The 18,566-nt window shown below is 37.4% G+C and overlaps 1 protein-coding gene across 1 annotated transcript; it reads right to left on the bottom strand.

Annotated features, from left to right (window-relative positions):
* Positions 1-45: 45 nt before the first annotated feature.
* Positions 46-17,007, bottom strand: emp2 (epithelial membrane protein 2). Its single transcript, XM_086060706.1, has 5 exons — positions 16,805-17,007; positions 6,657-6,851; positions 6,253-6,361; positions 6,031-6,171; positions 46-4,091 (listed from the first exon to the last, which is right to left on the bottom strand). The coding sequence occupies exons 2-5, from the start codon at positions 6,732-6,734 to the stop codon at positions 3,922-3,924; spliced, it is 498 nt and encodes a 165-aa protein (XP_085916832.1). The 5' UTR covers positions 6,735-6,851; positions 16,805-17,007; the 3' UTR covers positions 46-3,921.
* Positions 17,008-18,566: the final 1,559 nt, after the last annotated feature.

Here is an 18,566-nt window from a genome sequence, read left to right as displayed (position 1 = left end):
TGCCTGCACAATGACACTGCAAAGAGACACTTCTCACAAACGAAGCAAAACTATTTTTTTTATTGTTTAAAACATTTACTGAGGTTCACATCAAACGAGTGTGTGCAGCGGTTGTACAGTATGAAGTGACGTACTTTCCCGAGGTGTATTTCACTGCCAGTCCACTTGAAGTCGCTAGACGCTAGAGGACAAAGTTTAGTGAGTCTAACAAGAGGGTTGGGGCATGGACTGAAAAAAATATAGGCTGCAACATAACGTTCACCGTTTATATTATCTATTTTGAAATATGAAAGGCTTTTCCCACAGTTTAGAGTAATTATTTCCCAACATAAAATACATTTGTGTGCATATTGTGTCTTTGTTATTAGGCCTAAATGAAACTGAAACAGACTATTAAAAGTTATACGTCAAACATAAAAAAAACCCAATATAATCATTAGTACATTTTAACGAGCCTTTTTATAGGACTTCATTACCACTTGAAACAAAAATGTACAGTAGTCAATATAGTAATATTTGTACGCCTAAATGTATTCAAAAACACCACTGTACATAACCAACCACAAATAAATATGTTTCAACTTCTTTTTGCAAGTTCTCTTGAATATCTGCAAATATATAGCCTATCCAAATGCGTTTCTAGTTAAATGTTTTTAAACTATTCAATTTACATATTTATTTCATTCCTTCTGATTTCAGTATGCTGAATATTAAACGGATTGATTGAAAAACAGGAACATCCATTTAAATTGGATGGTAATTAATTAAGACAGACTTCAAATCATATGACTAATAACATGCAAAATGTTGTTTAGATAATTTTTCAAGTAAGATCGAGTTTGAAGAGCAAGATCATAATATTCATTTGCCTGAATCAAGAAAGAAAATTATTCGGTTTAAAGTTTGCCCAAAAGAACCCAGTGCATCTTACAGTTTTACTCTATAGGTTTGGCACATTTTTTGAAACCGCGATAACATTTTCAAAATACCATGGACAAATCCCAAAACGACATTACAATTGGTCTCAACTGAATGGCATTACTCATTGCTTTCATCAAATTGCCATTATCATTATTATTACATGTCTCAATTGCCTCAGTGGATCTGTGCAAAGGGTTGTGTACATTTAGCCTACAGTTAGCACAATGTGCCCACATTTAGCACAAAACGTGCCAGCAGGATTTCAGTGTGTAAGTCATAATTGGCAAAATCATCTGTTCAATTGTCAAAATTAGTCAAGCATATCACAGGGGATCAGTGTCGAGTATGGTTGAGACATTGACGCCGTTTTATTTCCTCGCAGCATTGCAAGGGAAAATATCGTCTGTAACGTGAATGAAACCCTTTGGCCAAACAAAGAGCAGCGTATGGATGCCCAAGAGGGAGAAGGTGACGATAGTGACTGCACAGTAAATTCTGTAGAGTAAATTGACTCTATTTTGAGTGGGACCAAATAGACCTAGTTTAGAGTAATATTTACACTTGGAAGAGAGTAAAATAAAGAATTGGAAGAAAAAAAATTCAGTCACTGAAGAGGAAACAACCTGAGCTACGCCACTTCGACTGTGTGCTTAGCTCCAAGATGTTTTTGGTCTCGGAGTTATGTAGATTCCAGCTGACAGGAGCGATATACTTACTACAGTAACACACAGCAGGAGCTCTGTTGCTCAAGGCGTCAATCGGCTGTCTCCCAAGCAAAAGGTCTTGAGTTCTTTCCTCAACCCTTGAGTGACTTTTTTTCCCACTTCTTTATTTTACACTCCTCTAAGTGTAAATATTACTCTAAAACGGAGTCTATTTGGTCCCACTCTAAATAGAGTCAATTTTACTCGACAGAATTTACTGTATAGTGAATATGTTACAGTAGTTGGTTCTTCATTTACGCTGTGCGCTAGGTATAATTTTAGTTATTAGTTTTTCATGAATATACAGATTTCGGCTTACACTTTCTTTTGTTGCACTCTAATGTGTAAGTAACTTTGTGTCAATAAAAAGTGTTGCAATTTATTTGACTGTGAGTGGAGTATGTCAAACCGCAAACTTTGAAAACTGCTCTTGTAAAATCCTTTTTTCCCTCAGTTTTAAATATAATTGTATTTTGTTAGCTGTTGTGAGAAAACATCTAATGATTTTGACTGGCGGTGCTCACAGAATGCCAAAGGGACCATGCATTTTGGGGGCATTGACTACTTGTATGACATAGAAATTTGATTTTGACACATAGGTAAGCTGTTTTGGGAGAGATATGAGCTTTTGCAGATGATCCATGGTGTTGTGCAAAATCCTCCAAGTCACGAAAAAAGTGAATGCAGATGAGCCAAAGCAATTGAGAAGTATCTTTGCAGTTGTGACAATACCAGCTCTTTGTTTGGGAAAGGAACTTGGAGTGAAGCATGTGTGAGCAGTTTTGGGATAGTTATGTGCTTTTGCTAATGAACTGATCAGTCTGTTTGGCCAAATGAGCTTGCAGTTTTGAAAATGTCATCTCAGTTTGAAGAAATGTGTCAAACCTATGGAGAAAAACTGCAATTGAACTGTTGAATATGGCACAATACTGCATGCACATTGTAACCCCCCTTCCGCCCACAACCCACCGCCTCAAAAAAAGAAAATGAAAAAAAGTTTCAGGTCTATGTTAAAAACCACACCAACACCAATAAATAGTGAGTTAAAAAGTTAGTGCTATTTTATGAGCAAATTAGCCAGACATAATCTCCGATGTGAAGCATAAGGCAATGACAAACATGTCAGAATGGCAACAGAATAAAATTACCCATTTCATCCTCACTTGTGATCTTAACATGTGTTACACTTGGTTTAATAAATAGCCTTTGTCCTGGTTTTTGTTGGAAAAAAGAACAAAAATGGCATAATAGCATGGCAAAAATAACAAAACAATCCTATTTCAAGTTTATGTTGTCTTTTAAATCCTACACGTCACAGCACTTCATTGGTTTGAGTGTTTCACCATGTCACCACCAACAGATGCAAAAGCATAACAGGCAAAATAAAATCCTACAACTTACAGTATATCACTACACTTCTTACAAGCAAAGCTTACCGTAATATTTTCTACTTTTTTTTTATGTTATTGACGACATTAGTACTTCAGTCAGCAATAGTTTTCACTATACATACACAGCAAATATGTACAAATGTTTTATTTGTTAATAGATTCTCAAAAACAAATGTGGACCCAGCAAGAAAATCTCCCATGTTTTTTTTTTGTTGTTTTTTACTTAACCCACATATATTTTACACATGGTCTTGCTCATGTTGGTGAAAAACATGACAATGAGCCTTAAAAGAAGCAAAAGCGGTAGCATGGATGTGGGGAGTCACCTGTAAATGAAAAGGTGAATGAAGGCAAGTACTTTCTTGTTTAAAAAAAAATGGATGGCCTTCAGCAACAAACAAAAGGTTTTGTGGATTTTACAACTTGGATGACCAGTTCATGCACAAATTAAATGCCGTTCTCACTAAATGCACAAAGAAGCATTGGTCACCGTGAACATTTACATGGAGATGCTCACCTAGATTTCATGCAAATCAACTTTTGGTGGGGGCGATAAGGAAATCATGTGATACTTGTCCAACTTGAAATGCAAATTGAACTAACATGGCTTTAAAATGTACGCCGAATGTTGTTCAAATTCATCAGACAATCCAGCGAGATTTCCTCAGATGACAAATAGGCTATTTGTCAGTAGTCTATGGGTAGTGACATCTAAAATGCATCGGCTGCATTTGGTGAGAACATGACACCATTGTTCTCCATAAAAAAAAAAAAGTGATATGCAATGCTTGATCTGTGCGTGTGTGTTGATTTTGTTTAGAAAAATAGCGGCATGTTAAATTGCCTGGCATTTGCTGTACATCCAAGGATTTTGATTTATATACTGCACGCTCATAAGTTGACATCTACTTGCGTTTTCTAAGCACCAGATACATGAGACCACTAATTAGAGTCATTGGGAAGCTGACCCAGGCCAAAATATAGGAGGATCCGTACGAGCCGTCATGGAGACTGCTGTGGTGGAAGGACTTGTTCTGAGCTGTGTAAATGGACGCCGCCATCATCACGCACAAAGCTGAAGGGGAAAGAGAATTGGTAAAAGAGCGGAAATGAGATCAGAGTCGTCTTTTCAATATCATACAGCAGTTTTAGCCATGATGTATTAGCAAGATTTTCAATATGAAGTACAAACCCAATTCCAAAAAAGTTGGGACACTATACAAATTGTGAATAGAAACTGAATGCAATTATGTGGAAGTGGCAAATTTAAATATTTTATTCAGAATAGAACATAGAGAACAGCTCAAAAGTTTAAACTGAGAAAATGTATCATTTTAAAGGGAAACTATGTTAATTTTAAATTCCATGGTGTCAACAAATCTCCAAAAAGTTGGGACAAGGCCGTTTTCACCACTGTGAGGCATCCCCTCTTCTAACAGACTGCAAACGTCTGGGGATCGAGGAGGCAAGTTTCGAAATAGGAATGCCGTCCCATTCTTGTCTAACACGCGTCTCTCGAACTGTTCAACTGTCTTGGGTTTTCTTTGATGTACATTTCCCTTTATGATGCGCCCGCCAAATGTGCTCTAGAAGTGAAAGAAGTGGACTGCAGGCTGGCCATTCCAATACCAGGCCGGATCCTTTTCCTACGCAGCCCTGATGTTGTAATTGGTGCTGCATGTGGTCTGGCATTATCGTGTTGAGAAATGCAAGATCTTCTCTGAAAGTGATGATGCCTGGATGGGAGCATATGTTGTTCTCCAATCTCAACATACCTTTCTGCATTGACGATGCCTTTCCAGATGTGGAAGCTGCCCATCCCACACGCACTCATGCCACCCTATACCATCACAGATGTAGGCTTATCAACTGAGTGCTGATAACAACTTGGCTTGTCCTTGTCCTCTTTAGTCAGTATGATATAGCGCCCCACAATGTTTTCTGCAAGTATTGCTGAGCCCTTCCTGTGATTTCCCTTACAGTGCGCATTCCTGTTTGCGGTGCAGTGCCGTTTAAGGCCCCGAAGATCATGGGCATCCAGTATGCTTTTTCGGCCTTGACCCTTACACACAGAGATTGTTCCAGATTCTCTGAATCTTTGGATGATGTTATGCACTGTAGATGATGATTACTTCAACCATTTTGCAATTTTTCGCTGGTAAACACCTTTCTGATATTTCTCCACTATCTTTCTGCGCAACATTGGAGGAATTGGTGATTCTCTACCCATCTTGGCTTCTGAGAGACACTGCCACTCCGAGAAGCTCTTTTTATACTCCAATCAAGACCTCATTAGTGGTAACTGGTCTTCCAGCTGTTTTTGCAATTGACTTTTCCAGCCTCTTATTTTTTGAGATTTGTTGGCACCATGAAATTTAAAATCAACATATTTTCCCCTTAAAATTATACATTTTCTCAGTTTAAACTTTTGTCCTGTCATCTATGTTCTATTCTGAACAAAATATTAAAATTTGGCACCTCCACATAATTACATTCCGTTTTTATTCACAATTTGTATAGTGTCCCAACTTTTTGGGAATTGGGTTTGTATAATAAATACCTATTAAGCTGTGTTTGTGCTCAAAAGTATTATTTGGTTGCAGTCCTGTGGTATCATGGCACCAAGGAACCATGTTGAATTGAATTGAGGAGCTTCATTTCGACCGAAGTTATAGCATCTACTGTATATATGCAATAATCAACCTTATGGGTGTTAAATTTATCACAAGTTTTTGCTTCTCACGACAGGTCTTCGTACTGAATGTACATTCGAAATTGTATTAATGTCATACATGACGTCATTATAACATAAAGAACTGCTTGTGGGGAGATGTAACCAAGCTTGACCGTGAATAGAAAATATAAGAAACCTGACTAATAAGACCTGACAAGACCATCAGAATTATAATGGCATATTCACAAATGAAGCTCTATTATGTATTGAATATAAAATATGTGGGACAGCTAATAGAACTCCATCCTTTAAACTTGGTTAAAAAAAAAAATCCACTCACAGGCTAACAGCTGAATAATAGCAGTGAAGATGAATCTCTCTCCCTGCTTGACCCTGAAGAGCTGAAGAATGAAGACGAAGAAGCTGATACAGCATAAAATGGTGGCCAGAATCATGGTGGCCTGGACCGTCTGCAGGTAGGCTGAGGGGCAAAAGGAACCAATAGCCGTTAGAAAATTCGACATCGCGTACACACGCACCTGCAGACTTGACACTTTCCTACCTGCATCGGTCGTGTGGCTCTTGGCGATAGGGAAGCAAGTGCTATTGCAAGAGTACCACAGGTCCGAGTAGATCACTTCTCGTCCAGGTGCTGATACCAACCACCATGCCTGTAACACAGCAGTAGTGACACACTCTAAACGTCCTTTCCTGCAATCATTTTTGTGTGTGTGTGTGTTTTTGAAACATTCAGTTCCCTCTCAGCGACGTTGTCAACATGAAAGTGGATACTTATCTGTGTCTATTTTTGCCCGACTACTGGCTGGCAAAGTCTAGTTAGCTGAGAAAGTTGCAAAAAGAATATTCATAGTTTGTAATATTAAACTACTATATCTTACAAATCACACGTGCTCTTTATACCTGGTGAAAATGGCACTAAAATGTCGACACTATGATCTTACTCACGTTGTGTATGGTTGCAACAAAGAGGAGGATGGCTGCAGCCACATGGAAAAGGATGATGAGGACTAGGATGATCAACATGGCTGCCCCCTCTGTTTGGCTAACGCGTCTTCTAGTGGTTGATAGATGGAGATAGATGGCGAGATGCTTCCGTTTCCCTCTGTCAGGCTGGATCTCACATAAAAGGAGTCAGTCTCTCTGAAACAACAAATACATACACAACATACCATCAAAACAAGTTGAATCTCTTGATTGCCTAGCATGATATGAATAATGATATGGGCAGATGATTGAAATATTTAGTTAGGGATATGCTTGACTCAATAGTTCTGCCCGAAACTTGATTCTTGCTTCCAACTTTATGGGAACAGTTTGGCAAAGGCCCTTTTCTGTTCCGCCTTCAACACTCTTGTTAATATGTGCATGATGAATGGCTTCAGCGAGGAATTTGCTAAACTCAACATTTAGTGTGGCAATTGAGGATCTCTTTGAGGGAACAAATGTGCAGCGCAAGTGTTGAAACTGCTCTATCTGTGAGCAATTATCCAAAGGCAGCTTTCTATAGAATGTTAAGAATCACTCTTGGAGTAACTGAGGCAACTGGAGTGGAAGCCCAAATGCAAACATTTTTCTTAACTGTTGTGGATTAAGATCATTTAGTAAGATGTTCACTTTAGATGCTAATTTTATGCATCATGTAGCGAAGGGACAAGTAAAGTAAATATAGGAGCCAAATATGTTAATGAGTTGATGTGCTTGCTTGATTGTGTTACCCATGTTGTCCGCTAAAGAGGTGCTGTCACCAAAAGTATATCAGCAGGAGAAAACAGGAAGTGTTGACCCGGAAGGGCATGCGGGTTTTTGACCGCTCTGGCGGAATTCTTGTGTACCGTACGCTTGCGCCTATGTTTTATGGATTTTGTACCCTTTTCTTTTTGATGTCAAGAAGTAGAAAGTTGTATTTTTAATTAGTCTTTGGACTCTTTGATGACACGGAGAAGCAGCAGGTAAACATTAGCCGCCTAGCGCGTCGGATCAAGCTTTACCGAGGCAACACTTTATTAGCTCGGCATTGGCTGGCTATCAAAGTAAATGTGAACATTTTGTACCATAGGTTTATGAAGATAGTTGCTACATTCTTTGCTACGTTGTGTTCTGCTCTGTCACAGCCTGTCCTATGAAGCTATTCTTGCCTAATTTTTCATTTAGAGGATAGTCTATTCACAGCTAATTCATTTTGGGAAGTTAGTGAACAAAGCATTCTTGTGCTTTTCCAATCCAGTTTTAAAACTCTGCACATCACAAAATGAATTTTTCAAAGGCTTTTAATGACATCATTTAATGACATTCCGGTGACTGCTTTTAGATTCAACTGCTGCAGTCGACACTGTGAAGCATGGAATCCCGGATGGGAATTAAGCAGTGGGGCAAAGCAAGTGGTGCAGGCCGTATTTTTGTCAGACAGGACCTCTGTGTCAGCCTCTACGACTTTGCTTCCTCCTAAGATCTCCTCATGTGAAGGTTCCCACAGGGCTCAGTTATAGGTCCCCCTTTCTTTTTCCTTTGGTTACTTCCACTTAATTCCTTGATCAGAATATATGGAATTTGGTGGCCCCACTAAAATGCCACAGTAGCTCAGGATTCTTTGCCAATCTGAAATTTGACAGTCAGATCAGGCGAGTTGAACTTTTATCACTTGGGACAGCTGGCCAAAGTCAAGCCAGTTGCTCATGTACAATAGGCCATGCCTTTGTCACCACAAATAGCCAATGCACGTCTTTTAACTCATTCACTGCCATTGACGGTTATAGACGTCATAAATTCATTTTAACTATTTCTATTAGTTTAACATTTTTTTCCTACTTTTTGTTAACAAGAGTATGAAAACCTATAATTACTTTTTTACATTTAGAACAGATATAAAATTTGTGATTAATCGTGAGTTAACTAGTGAAGTCATGCGATTAATTACGATTACATTTCTGACGCCCCTATTTTTTTATATTATTTTCTTTATAAAAATAAAAAAATAATAATTGTAATTATTTATTTATTTATTTTTTATAACCTTTTTTTTTTTTAAAGAAAAGATTATTAAAAATTAGGGGCATCAGGCGATTACAATTTGTAATCATAATTAATCGCATCACTAGTTAACTCACGATTAATCACACATTTTATATCTGTTCTAATACAATAAAAACAATTCTAGGTTTTCATAACTCTTGTTAACAAAAGTGGGAAAATGTTTAAACTAATAGAAATAGATCAAATGAATTGTTGACGTCTATAGCCGTCAATGGCAATGAATGAGTTAACTTGGCACATGTAAATTTGAGCATATTTCCCCATTTTTGGCATCAGTGCACTGGCTGCCAGCACACTTCAGGATGCATTCTAAAATTATTGTATATGCTTTTTAATTGTTAAATGCTCTCGCCCGACCCTATATCTTTAAGTTTCTTCAATTTTAAGACACCATTTGCTCTCGCTGGTCAGTTTGATCAGCTGCTCCTGACTGTGTAAAACCAAGCTGAAGCTCATAGTGGAGTGAGCCTTTGCTCTTGCCGCTCCAAAACACATCTCTTCTTCTTGACGTTTGACGTCCCACAGTAAGATGTTGACATATCTGTCACTATTACTTTCATTCCTTTTGATTTTATTGCTCCTTTTAATACCGACATTTGTCTTTTAATGGTATTTATTGACCAACCTTGTGTTTTTTGTGAACCTCTTTGTTTTTGGTGTCATTTATTTGTAGCTTTGTACAGCACTTTGGAGCACTGCACTTGCTTTTAAAGTGCTTAACAAATCAAATAGGATTGGATTGGAATCAACACAACATAATACTTTGATATGTGCACACTTGATTTAGATTTTGGTAACCGCCACCCAAAGCGAACATTAAAAGGAGCTGAGTTGGCAGTATACACAGTTGTACCACACACACACGAACCAGACAGCGAAAGAATTAGCCCTCTCCGCCAAAATGGAATCGTAGTAAAAACAGACTCATCCCGCCGACAGGAAGCAGGCCACAATTTGTGTGAGCACATGTGGTTGTGGGGGTGCCGCCAAGAGATGGACTGGCCCTGTTTGAGGTGGCGAGGACAGGAAAATAGAGGCTACATCTTGAAACGGTGGCGTGCTGTGGCTTTCAATCATGTGACACCAGGTTGAGGGTTTCGATAGGAATGTAAACACCAACTGCTTTTTGGTAAATGTTCGTCATCACTGAGCTCTGAGAAGTAAACAGGATAGCACAGTGAACTCAGACAAAAAAAACTTGAATAAATTCGCACAGATTCATGAAGGTGCACTTAGGATATGCACATCATAGACAAGCCATATTTTTCCACTTTAAGGCAGCTAACCACAATATTAAACTCTATTTTTATAATTATACCACTGTTAACCACAAACTCAATAATAAATCTCAAAATAATAAATAACTCTCTGAGCAAACTGACTAGATAGATCTCCAATAGAATGTATTGCATCACAACACTTTCATTTGAATACTATGCTGCTGAAATACTCTTCTTTGGAGCCGCGGGATAACTCCCAGATGTGCACACATGCATATTCGCACGAATGTAATCACGTCTGCTGTTAACGTGTTAGCAAAAAGGAGGACGTAAATGTAATTGGGTAACAGTGGAATGAAAATATAGTATACAGAAACACACACGTCGAAACTTGAATTATATCAAACTGCAATTTTGGAACATTTGCAGACACTGTTTGAATAGTAAAATTTTAACGTTGACATGAAAGGCATGTAAACTGTGCATGTAAATTATAGTATGAATACACACCCTCTTCGCTTGACAGTATTTGTCAAAACTACTGCCAGCAAGTCAATATGGTACTGACTTTGTGACTTCCCACAACAAACATACATGCTTTATAAATTTAGCTCATTCACACATTATGGCAAGTTTGAACTTCAGTCTGCTCATTTTACCATGTGGTAGGCTGGAAAATAAAATGTTTTTTTCTTTTATCCGCTTGTGTAATTTTTGCACATATTTTATGTCAACACGTACAAAATAAAAACCACGCGTACAAAGCATTAATGCATGGGGGTCAAAATTCAGAATCATATATCATATAATCATAGTATTATGAATGTTTAGTTTTGTACTGAATTTAGTATTGTAATGATTTTATGTTTTGGACCTTTTTTAAAGCTTTTTTGTACTGATTTTATCATTGTCCTCGATTTTTTATTTATTTATTTACTTTCTGTGAAGCGTCTTTAAGTACTTTGAAAAATGCTGTACAAAATAAATGTATTATTATTATTATTATTATTATTATTATTATATTGTATGTTTTAACCACGGCAACTAGTAATACTACACCTTATCTACAAGGATAACAAAAATACGCATATATATATATATATATATATATATATGGGGATATGTGTGATATTGGTGACTCTGAGTGTGAGTGTCTGGGCGTGGGCTGTGGCTGACAGCAGCATCTGAGTGAAAGTAACCATTGTACTTTTTTATTTTACTCTTTTCCCTCTGTTTATTATATACACAGTAGAAAAGTGCATTCACAACTGTGGGTTTCTTAGAGATGGTTGGATCGATACCAAAATATCGATATTTCGATCCAGAGGGTTCAGTTTTAAGTATCGATCCCCAAGCTAAATTATCAATGTTTGCAATTACTTTGTTATATTTTCTTTATCTCTATTTTTAAAATATATTTTTCTTCATGCAAACTACTTTTTCCCTCCGCCTTTTGCACGCACATAAAGCACTGGCATCTGCTCCCGCCCACTCTTAGGTCCCAAATCCATGCCAAGCACGCTTTTCCTCCGCCCTCACCAGCATAAACAAAACAAACATTTGGAAGCATGGTGGCGGCATCGTCGGAGCGAAAAAGGAGTTTAGTTTGGACCTATTTTCTTTCACTAAACAGCAACTAACAAATATTGTGGCAATACAACAATCCTCACTAAACATTTAAGAACCATTCATCCGTAAGTAGCGTTATTAGAGAAGTCAGAATTGGTATGAGCACAGTGGCAGCTGATGTGGTTTTATTTGCAGTTTTTGGTAAAAAATAAAAAATAACAATAAAAAAATAAAAAATAAAATAAATTAATTTAAAAAAATAATAATAATAATAATAAAAAAATAAAAATAAAATATTTTTTAAACACAATAAAAAATAAATAAATACAATAAAATAAAATAAAATAAAATAAACAAATAAAAAACACTTTCGATATCGGCTCAATATCGCGATATTTAGTCCAAAATCCAAAATCACGGGTATTGTCTATCCTAATTAAGTATATTTAAAAAAACGATTTAAAAAAAATATCGCTACAAACCGCAGGTTTCCACGATATATTGGCGATTGTCGTCATATACATTAGACACAAAAATCTGCAATTGCAGAATAACACCGTAATTTATATACTTACCTCCTGCACCAGTACTCACCTCAGGCACTAGCCAGCAGCTGCACACACACACACACGCACACGTAATGATGTCCACATGCCACATACATTAGCCCCTGCTGCCAGTTAGGAATGCATTACATTGTTATCACAAATCTCATGACGTATGTGTCATAGTAGATGTGTGATCACAAAGCAGCAGCTGTTCTGCGTCAATTAACAGGCAAATAAAAGGCTTCAATATCTAATTGATTTCTACCACTTGTCACTCAGGTCATCACAGTAATAGATTACATTTACAGCAATTGTGCATATATTACGAAAAGCCAGATTTGATTTATCTCTGCGTCTAACCTCTCTTGTTGCACAGTCAGCAACACATACAAGTGAGGAACCATAGCACCTTCTTCCATTGTGTGCTTATTGCAGCTACTTCGACTGACACACACAGACAAAGAGACACAAAATACAACCATTCCTCCTTTCCACTCACCCTTATAATAGGAAGCTAGGGGATTCTGTACAAGTGTGTGTGTGTGTGCACGTGTGCGTGTACGTGCGTGTTGTGTGACTGCTGGAAAATGCTGACATTTAATGTCCTTTTCTTTCATAAAACACAAAGCCACAGACTTAACTGGGCCTCTGGATCTCACTCCCCCGACTCTCTCACTGTTCCGCTCTCCCAACTCCTCTTTCTTTGCTGGCTTTGGGGAAAATGGCTGAAAAGTGATGAACAGAGAAGAGGAAGTGGACATGAAATCTTCCAGTGGGGCCCTCTGACTCCAAATTAAGTTGTGCTGCTGAAAAATGTAACATTCCTTGCACTAAAACTTCCCTCTCAGCCATTTACTAGGACAACTACAAGCAGACATTCATTCTAGAATGCTTTATTTCACTAATGTATTTATTGTCCATAAATAATATTTGGACTGCTCCAGTTTGAATTAAGTTTTTAGTAAGGATTATCATCCCAAGTAATGTGTGCAATATAAATCCAGTATTAAACTGAACTTTTCCTTCTGTTCCAAGCATACATCTATGGACCTTGCACTGTACACTGGGGTTCATTCACAAAGTATCAGAATGATTCAATTATCTTTTCTCTGAAACGTGTATGCATTCAAGTGTGTGTGGGCGGGTCAGTTTAGGTGGTTTGTGTGTGTTGATACACAGCAACCATATAGCGCAAGGTCTATTTTTAGTGAAAACACAAAAGGCACATCTTCCCTGCCATTGAGTAAACACAAAGCTTTGTTTTGGGGAACCGCAAACAAACGCACAACTCTTCAGATACACAACTTTGTGCTACTTTTCATTGTACAGTTGTAAATGTACTACAGTTTTATAGGCCAGAGGCAGACACAAGCTCACACTACTGAGGCAGGACGAATAAAAATGCATGAAGAAAAATGTGAGTCTTTGTCATCAGTTGTCATTTAAAAATTATGCGACAAATGAAGCCACAGCTTTTGCTACTCTGACAAGATCACGATTGCTGTTTGATAATTATCTGAGTCCGATTGTGACAATGTTGGTTTGGTTTCCAGTATTTACATTATTGCTTAGTTTGAGAGTTTGAGTTGTTGTACAGTATAACTGTGGAAAACTCTAATCAAGACACACTGTACAATGGAAATTGATTATCCCTGGAATTAAAGAAGCCTTATAACATTTAAATAATTGTATTGCTCACATGACACTGGTTTGAATTTGTGAAACATTTGAGGCATATATTTTTTCCAGAAGAATGTAGTTTAACTCCCAATTTTGTGACTTTTGGGGCATGGCTTCAGACATTCCACTGTATCATACTGTATTGGTGCCAAGACCAACAAGCAATCGGCACAGAAACAAAAATAATGGGAGCAATAGTCAAGTCGTCTGTGTGAGGATGTGACTAATCCAACAAAGCCCAAGCACGATTTCTTGTTGGAAAAACAAAATACAGTACTGCAAATATGTATAATTAAATATCCAAGACTGAGTTACGTGGTAAAGATTGTATGGCTACGCACAGGTTGTATGTACAGTATTCTCAGTCGTGGTGCCTCCAGCTGGGCAACAGGAAATTTGACGAAATCTGTACCTTGGCAAAGAAGCAAGCCATTCAGTCAAGAAAGATCAAATGAAATGATCTCTAAATTGTGAAAAGATTATTACCACTTTTGTTATTACGAAAGCTGGATCTTATACAGTGGCCATGTAAAAGGCTTCCCTCGCTGGCTCATCATATCCATGGCCACATGCAAGCTGACAAAATACAAGCTGTGATGAATGTATGTTAACAGTAGGCGTGTCGAGCATGTGTGTGTGTGTAGTACACACTAATTAGGACCTCCTAAACTGGACCAATGCCCGCATAAACACACACACAAATGTACACCGCTATTTTTCCTGCAGGGTTGAAAGACTTCCCCCTGACATTGGAACTCTTTCGTGTTGGACACTGACATGCTTTTAGTATGTGTTTGAGTCAACGCACATGTTTTTCATAGACATTCCTAAAGTGACAGCCATGAGTAATGACCTCCACATGGTAAAAAAGAGTTTTGGGGACCAAAAAGAAGAAGAAAAAACTCTACATGTCTGTTTAGCATCCATGAGATGCTCACTTCGCTGTATTTTCTTGATCAATTTCATCAGTCAGCACCTTTCAAAAATCTCGCGCTAACCTCGAATCAATTACACACCTCTCTGCTCGTGCTGAGTTCATGATGACAGAATATATTGGAAAAACTAACACTGGCTTACCAGCAACCCGGAGGCAGTCAATTCTGCAGTGGCCAAGAGCTCATGTTACATAATACTAAACTCTGAAATAGCTTCAAATCAGATATACTAATTGTCCAATCCACACAGTTTAGTAGCAATTCATTCATTTTTTGTAAAGGACAATGAAGTACAGTAATTCCCAATGGCGTCGTTAGACCTATTTTACGGGGCTCAAGCCTTTTTTTCTCCTATATATATATATATATATATATATATATATATATATATATATATATATATATATGATATATATGATATATCATATATATATATATATATATATATATATATATATATATATATATAGTTTTTTTACTAAAAATATCAAAAACCTTAAATATATAGTATACAGAAAGCAAAATTAACTAAATATTCGGGCACATAACCTCATTATTCATGTAAATATAATCATAAATCTGTTGGTTTCCGTTTACTTCCAAGTGTAAGGTCGTCCAAGCTTCTCGTGTGTCATTATCCAATCCATTCCACTTAATCATGTCGAAAACGTCCTTATTAGTAATGATCCAGTCCATGTTTTCCATGCTTGCAGTTGAACGTGCCTGTCAGCCAAGTAGTGTTCCTAACATGCCAACTACAAGCAACATTGAGTAAAATAACGTGACGGATGGACTGTATTTAATTACTTATATGATCAGAAATCAATTGATTTCCTTCACTTCAATAGTACTGTAGATAGCGAGAGCCCTTGTCATGTTTTGTTATCCAATTCTAATCCATTCCACTTGAACTTCCTTATTACTGATAATCCATTCCATGTTTTTCTGCTTGTTTGCTTGCTCCTAACATGCCAGTATTAGCAGCTATTGTCTATCACGGCCCAGAAAGGGAGTCATGATGGATATAATGAAGGACGTTTCTGAAGAGGAAAGAAAGTCTTCATCACTGTTTGCTGGTAGTAACAATTAGTTAGCTGTGGCCACGACCCAGCTAACAGCAGAAAGTCCCAAGCTATATTGTCTAATAATATTAATAATAATTACTCTACAATGCATGTGAAGTTTCTGGCTGATATACAGATGAAGCCTTAACCCTAGCCCAGCCCTCGAGGACCAAGTTTGCCCAGCCCTGTCCTTGGGGCTAAGCCCCCCCCCCCCCCCCTACCATGAAGCCTAGTGACGCCCCTGGTTATTCCCTTTCCTAAATGAAAGAATTAATACATGTATATATATATATTGCGCATATATATATATATATATATATATATATATATCGCATAAATATAATGAATCAGCATTGTGAGTATTCAAGTTTCATCTCAAAACTTAAAAGAAAAATGAACTTCCACTTCATAAAATTGCACCGATGGAGGGCACCGTCTCGTCAAAACTAAATCCCTTATGTGTGCATGGGAAATTAAAATCATATCATAATCTTTCTTTTTATATCCAGGCTCATCAAAACGCACCACAAGATAACAATTGAGACTAATTTCACCGAAACAAGTTCATTTTCTTTTCACAGTTAAAACTGGGAACCAACATGTCACGTGCATTAACGTAAAGTTGCCATATGGAAGATAAAAAAGGGAGCTGGAATGTTAACAAAACAAGAAAAACGGATAAAAAAGAATGCAGACTTTAAACTCCACACGAACCAGCACATGTAATTTTGCTTTCTAAGAAATAACTTGCATCTTGTCTTAAATATTCATTCTAACCCAAGAAGAACACGAACGCACCATTGTCTAACTTTGGGAGTTGAGGCTGAGATATTTCTGCGCAAAACGCACGTTTGGGGAAAAAGAAAAAAGAAAAAGAAAGAAAATGTAGGCTACAATCATTTAATGTAAAATTGGCGCACACTGGAATTAATTTGGAGGCGCAACTATTAAACTTTGTGAGAACAATAAAGTGTATCAACGTGACAGTTAACAGTAAATCGTTTGCAGCATTCAAACTACTGTATATGCAAACACACATTTACTCACCGAGTTTGAAGAACGTGGAATAAAACACGATAAGCGCAGTTCCGGGTGGGACAGTGTTCGTAGGAAATAAATATTAAAGTAAGCAAATGTTACAAGAACAAGTCTCCAGGTGCGACTCAGCTACAGCGACACAGCCAACTAACTCACTCGACTCCCCCCGAAAAAAGTAGGAGATGCACACTTGCTCTGTGGCTGCGCTGCTATCGTGGGAAGGCTCTGGGTGTGGCTTTGGAGCCGTGCGTGTGCGCGCGTGTGCGTGTGTGTGATACGAGAAGTGTGGTGACACGGGATAGAAATTAGAAAATCATTATGGCTAACTGATGTGGCGTTTGACAGTTTGATGTGGTAAAATAGAGAGAATTCAAAACGACAGACTACTCATAAAAAGACAAAAGCAATTTGGCTACTGAAAAAAAAGAGGATGTTTAAAAGGCTTTAAGTGAGAGGGAATGAGCCGTGATCATAATTAGAAGCATAATTCATAGAATTACGACTTTTTGGAATAGTTAAAAGAACCCAGAAGCAGTCCAGGGGAATACAATGTTGTCTATGACCACACTCCACAGATACAATGGATGGATGTAATTGTGTTTAAAACTTTATTAAAATGCAAAACAAAGGAGGTGAATGGTGGGCTATGGAAAGCCGTTTGAGCATCTCTTCTATGTCCCACTAGTGTGTGGAAGAGAGAGCGGGAATCAAACAGCAGACTTTACTGGATGACAGTCTCTACCTCCTGAGCCTCGGCCGCCACAAATTGTGCCATATTCATTCTACTACTGTGATGAATTATCCATAAACTTGTCTGCCATCACTAGTATGACAAGTCAGAGCACTAATACAACAATTAGGGCACACTAGTATAAAATGAGTTACATTTTTACTAGAGCTGTCAAACGGTAAAATTTTTAAATCAGATTAATCACATTTTTGAATTTTGATTAATCACGATTATTCGCCTAATAAAAAAGGCTTTTTATACAAATTAAAAAAAATCCGCCAAATTTGAAGAGCACCGTTTATGTGTTAATTCTTTTGACATTTAATGTTATGAGGACGTCTTCAACATTTTTGGATCCACTGCACACACTCATCCTCCTCTTTTTCTAATCAGTTAATTACTTGCATGATTTAAAATGGTGAAAAAATTACCCCAATATTTTGACATGAACAAATATTCTAAATGTGATACGCAAACATTTATTAATTGCTTTACTTTATTGCATGTAATTATCATCCGCTGTCATGCTAAAGGATAATCTAATAGTGCGATTAATCTGCGTTAATTCATGATTAATGCGCAATTTTTTTGTGATTAATCAGTTAACGCTTTAACTTTGACAGCACTAATTTTTACACAACTGTCATCCTCTATTATACTTCTGACACCAGTAGAACAACTACATGTTGCTACTATTATTACTACTGAAGCGCTATTTGTTATACTAGTAGCAAACAGTTGTCAACTAGTGCAAAGTTTTGCCTCCCTAGTAACATGCAGTTGATGAGTGAGCCATAGTCACTCTATTAGTGCACAGAAATATCAAAGAGTTGGAAGGCAGTATTGGACAAACGTTATTAGTAAAACATGGTGGTTCTACTAGTAAGGCTTAGTTTCCCAGTTATGGGATCTGTTTTGGTCGTCTACAACCATACATTTTGTAGTTAGCTGGTCTCCATATTTATACTAAGCATAAGTCAAACGAAAAGTGAACTTTTTACCTTTGCAAACTATTCAATGATGACGTCTACAACTCTTTCC

This window comes from Leptonotus elevatus, chromosome 1 (assembly GCF_054856555.1).
Source record: "Leptonotus elevatus isolate MCC_2025b chromosome 1, RoL_Lele_1.0, whole genome shotgun sequence".
NCBI lineage: Eukaryota > Metazoa > Chordata > Actinopteri > Syngnathiformes > Syngnathidae > Leptonotus > Leptonotus elevatus.
Note: the sequence above shows the minus strand (reverse complement) of the source record. Positions and strands in the feature narration are given on the sequence as shown.

Bases quoted from the DNA above. Each gene is read 5' to 3' on its own strand.
- emp2 (XM_086060706.1), bottom strand. From the start codon at position 6,734: ATGTTGATCATCCTAGTCCTCATCATCCTTTTCCATGTGGCTGCAGCC. The intron at 6,362-6,656 runs GTGAGTAAGATC...GCTGTGTTACAG, and splicing joins TTGTTGCAACCATACACAAC to GCATGGTGGTTGGTATCAGC. The intron at 6,172-6,252 runs GTAGGAAAGTGT...TTTGCCCCTCAG, and splicing joins GAGCCACACGACCGATGCAG to CCTACCTGCAGACGGTCCAG.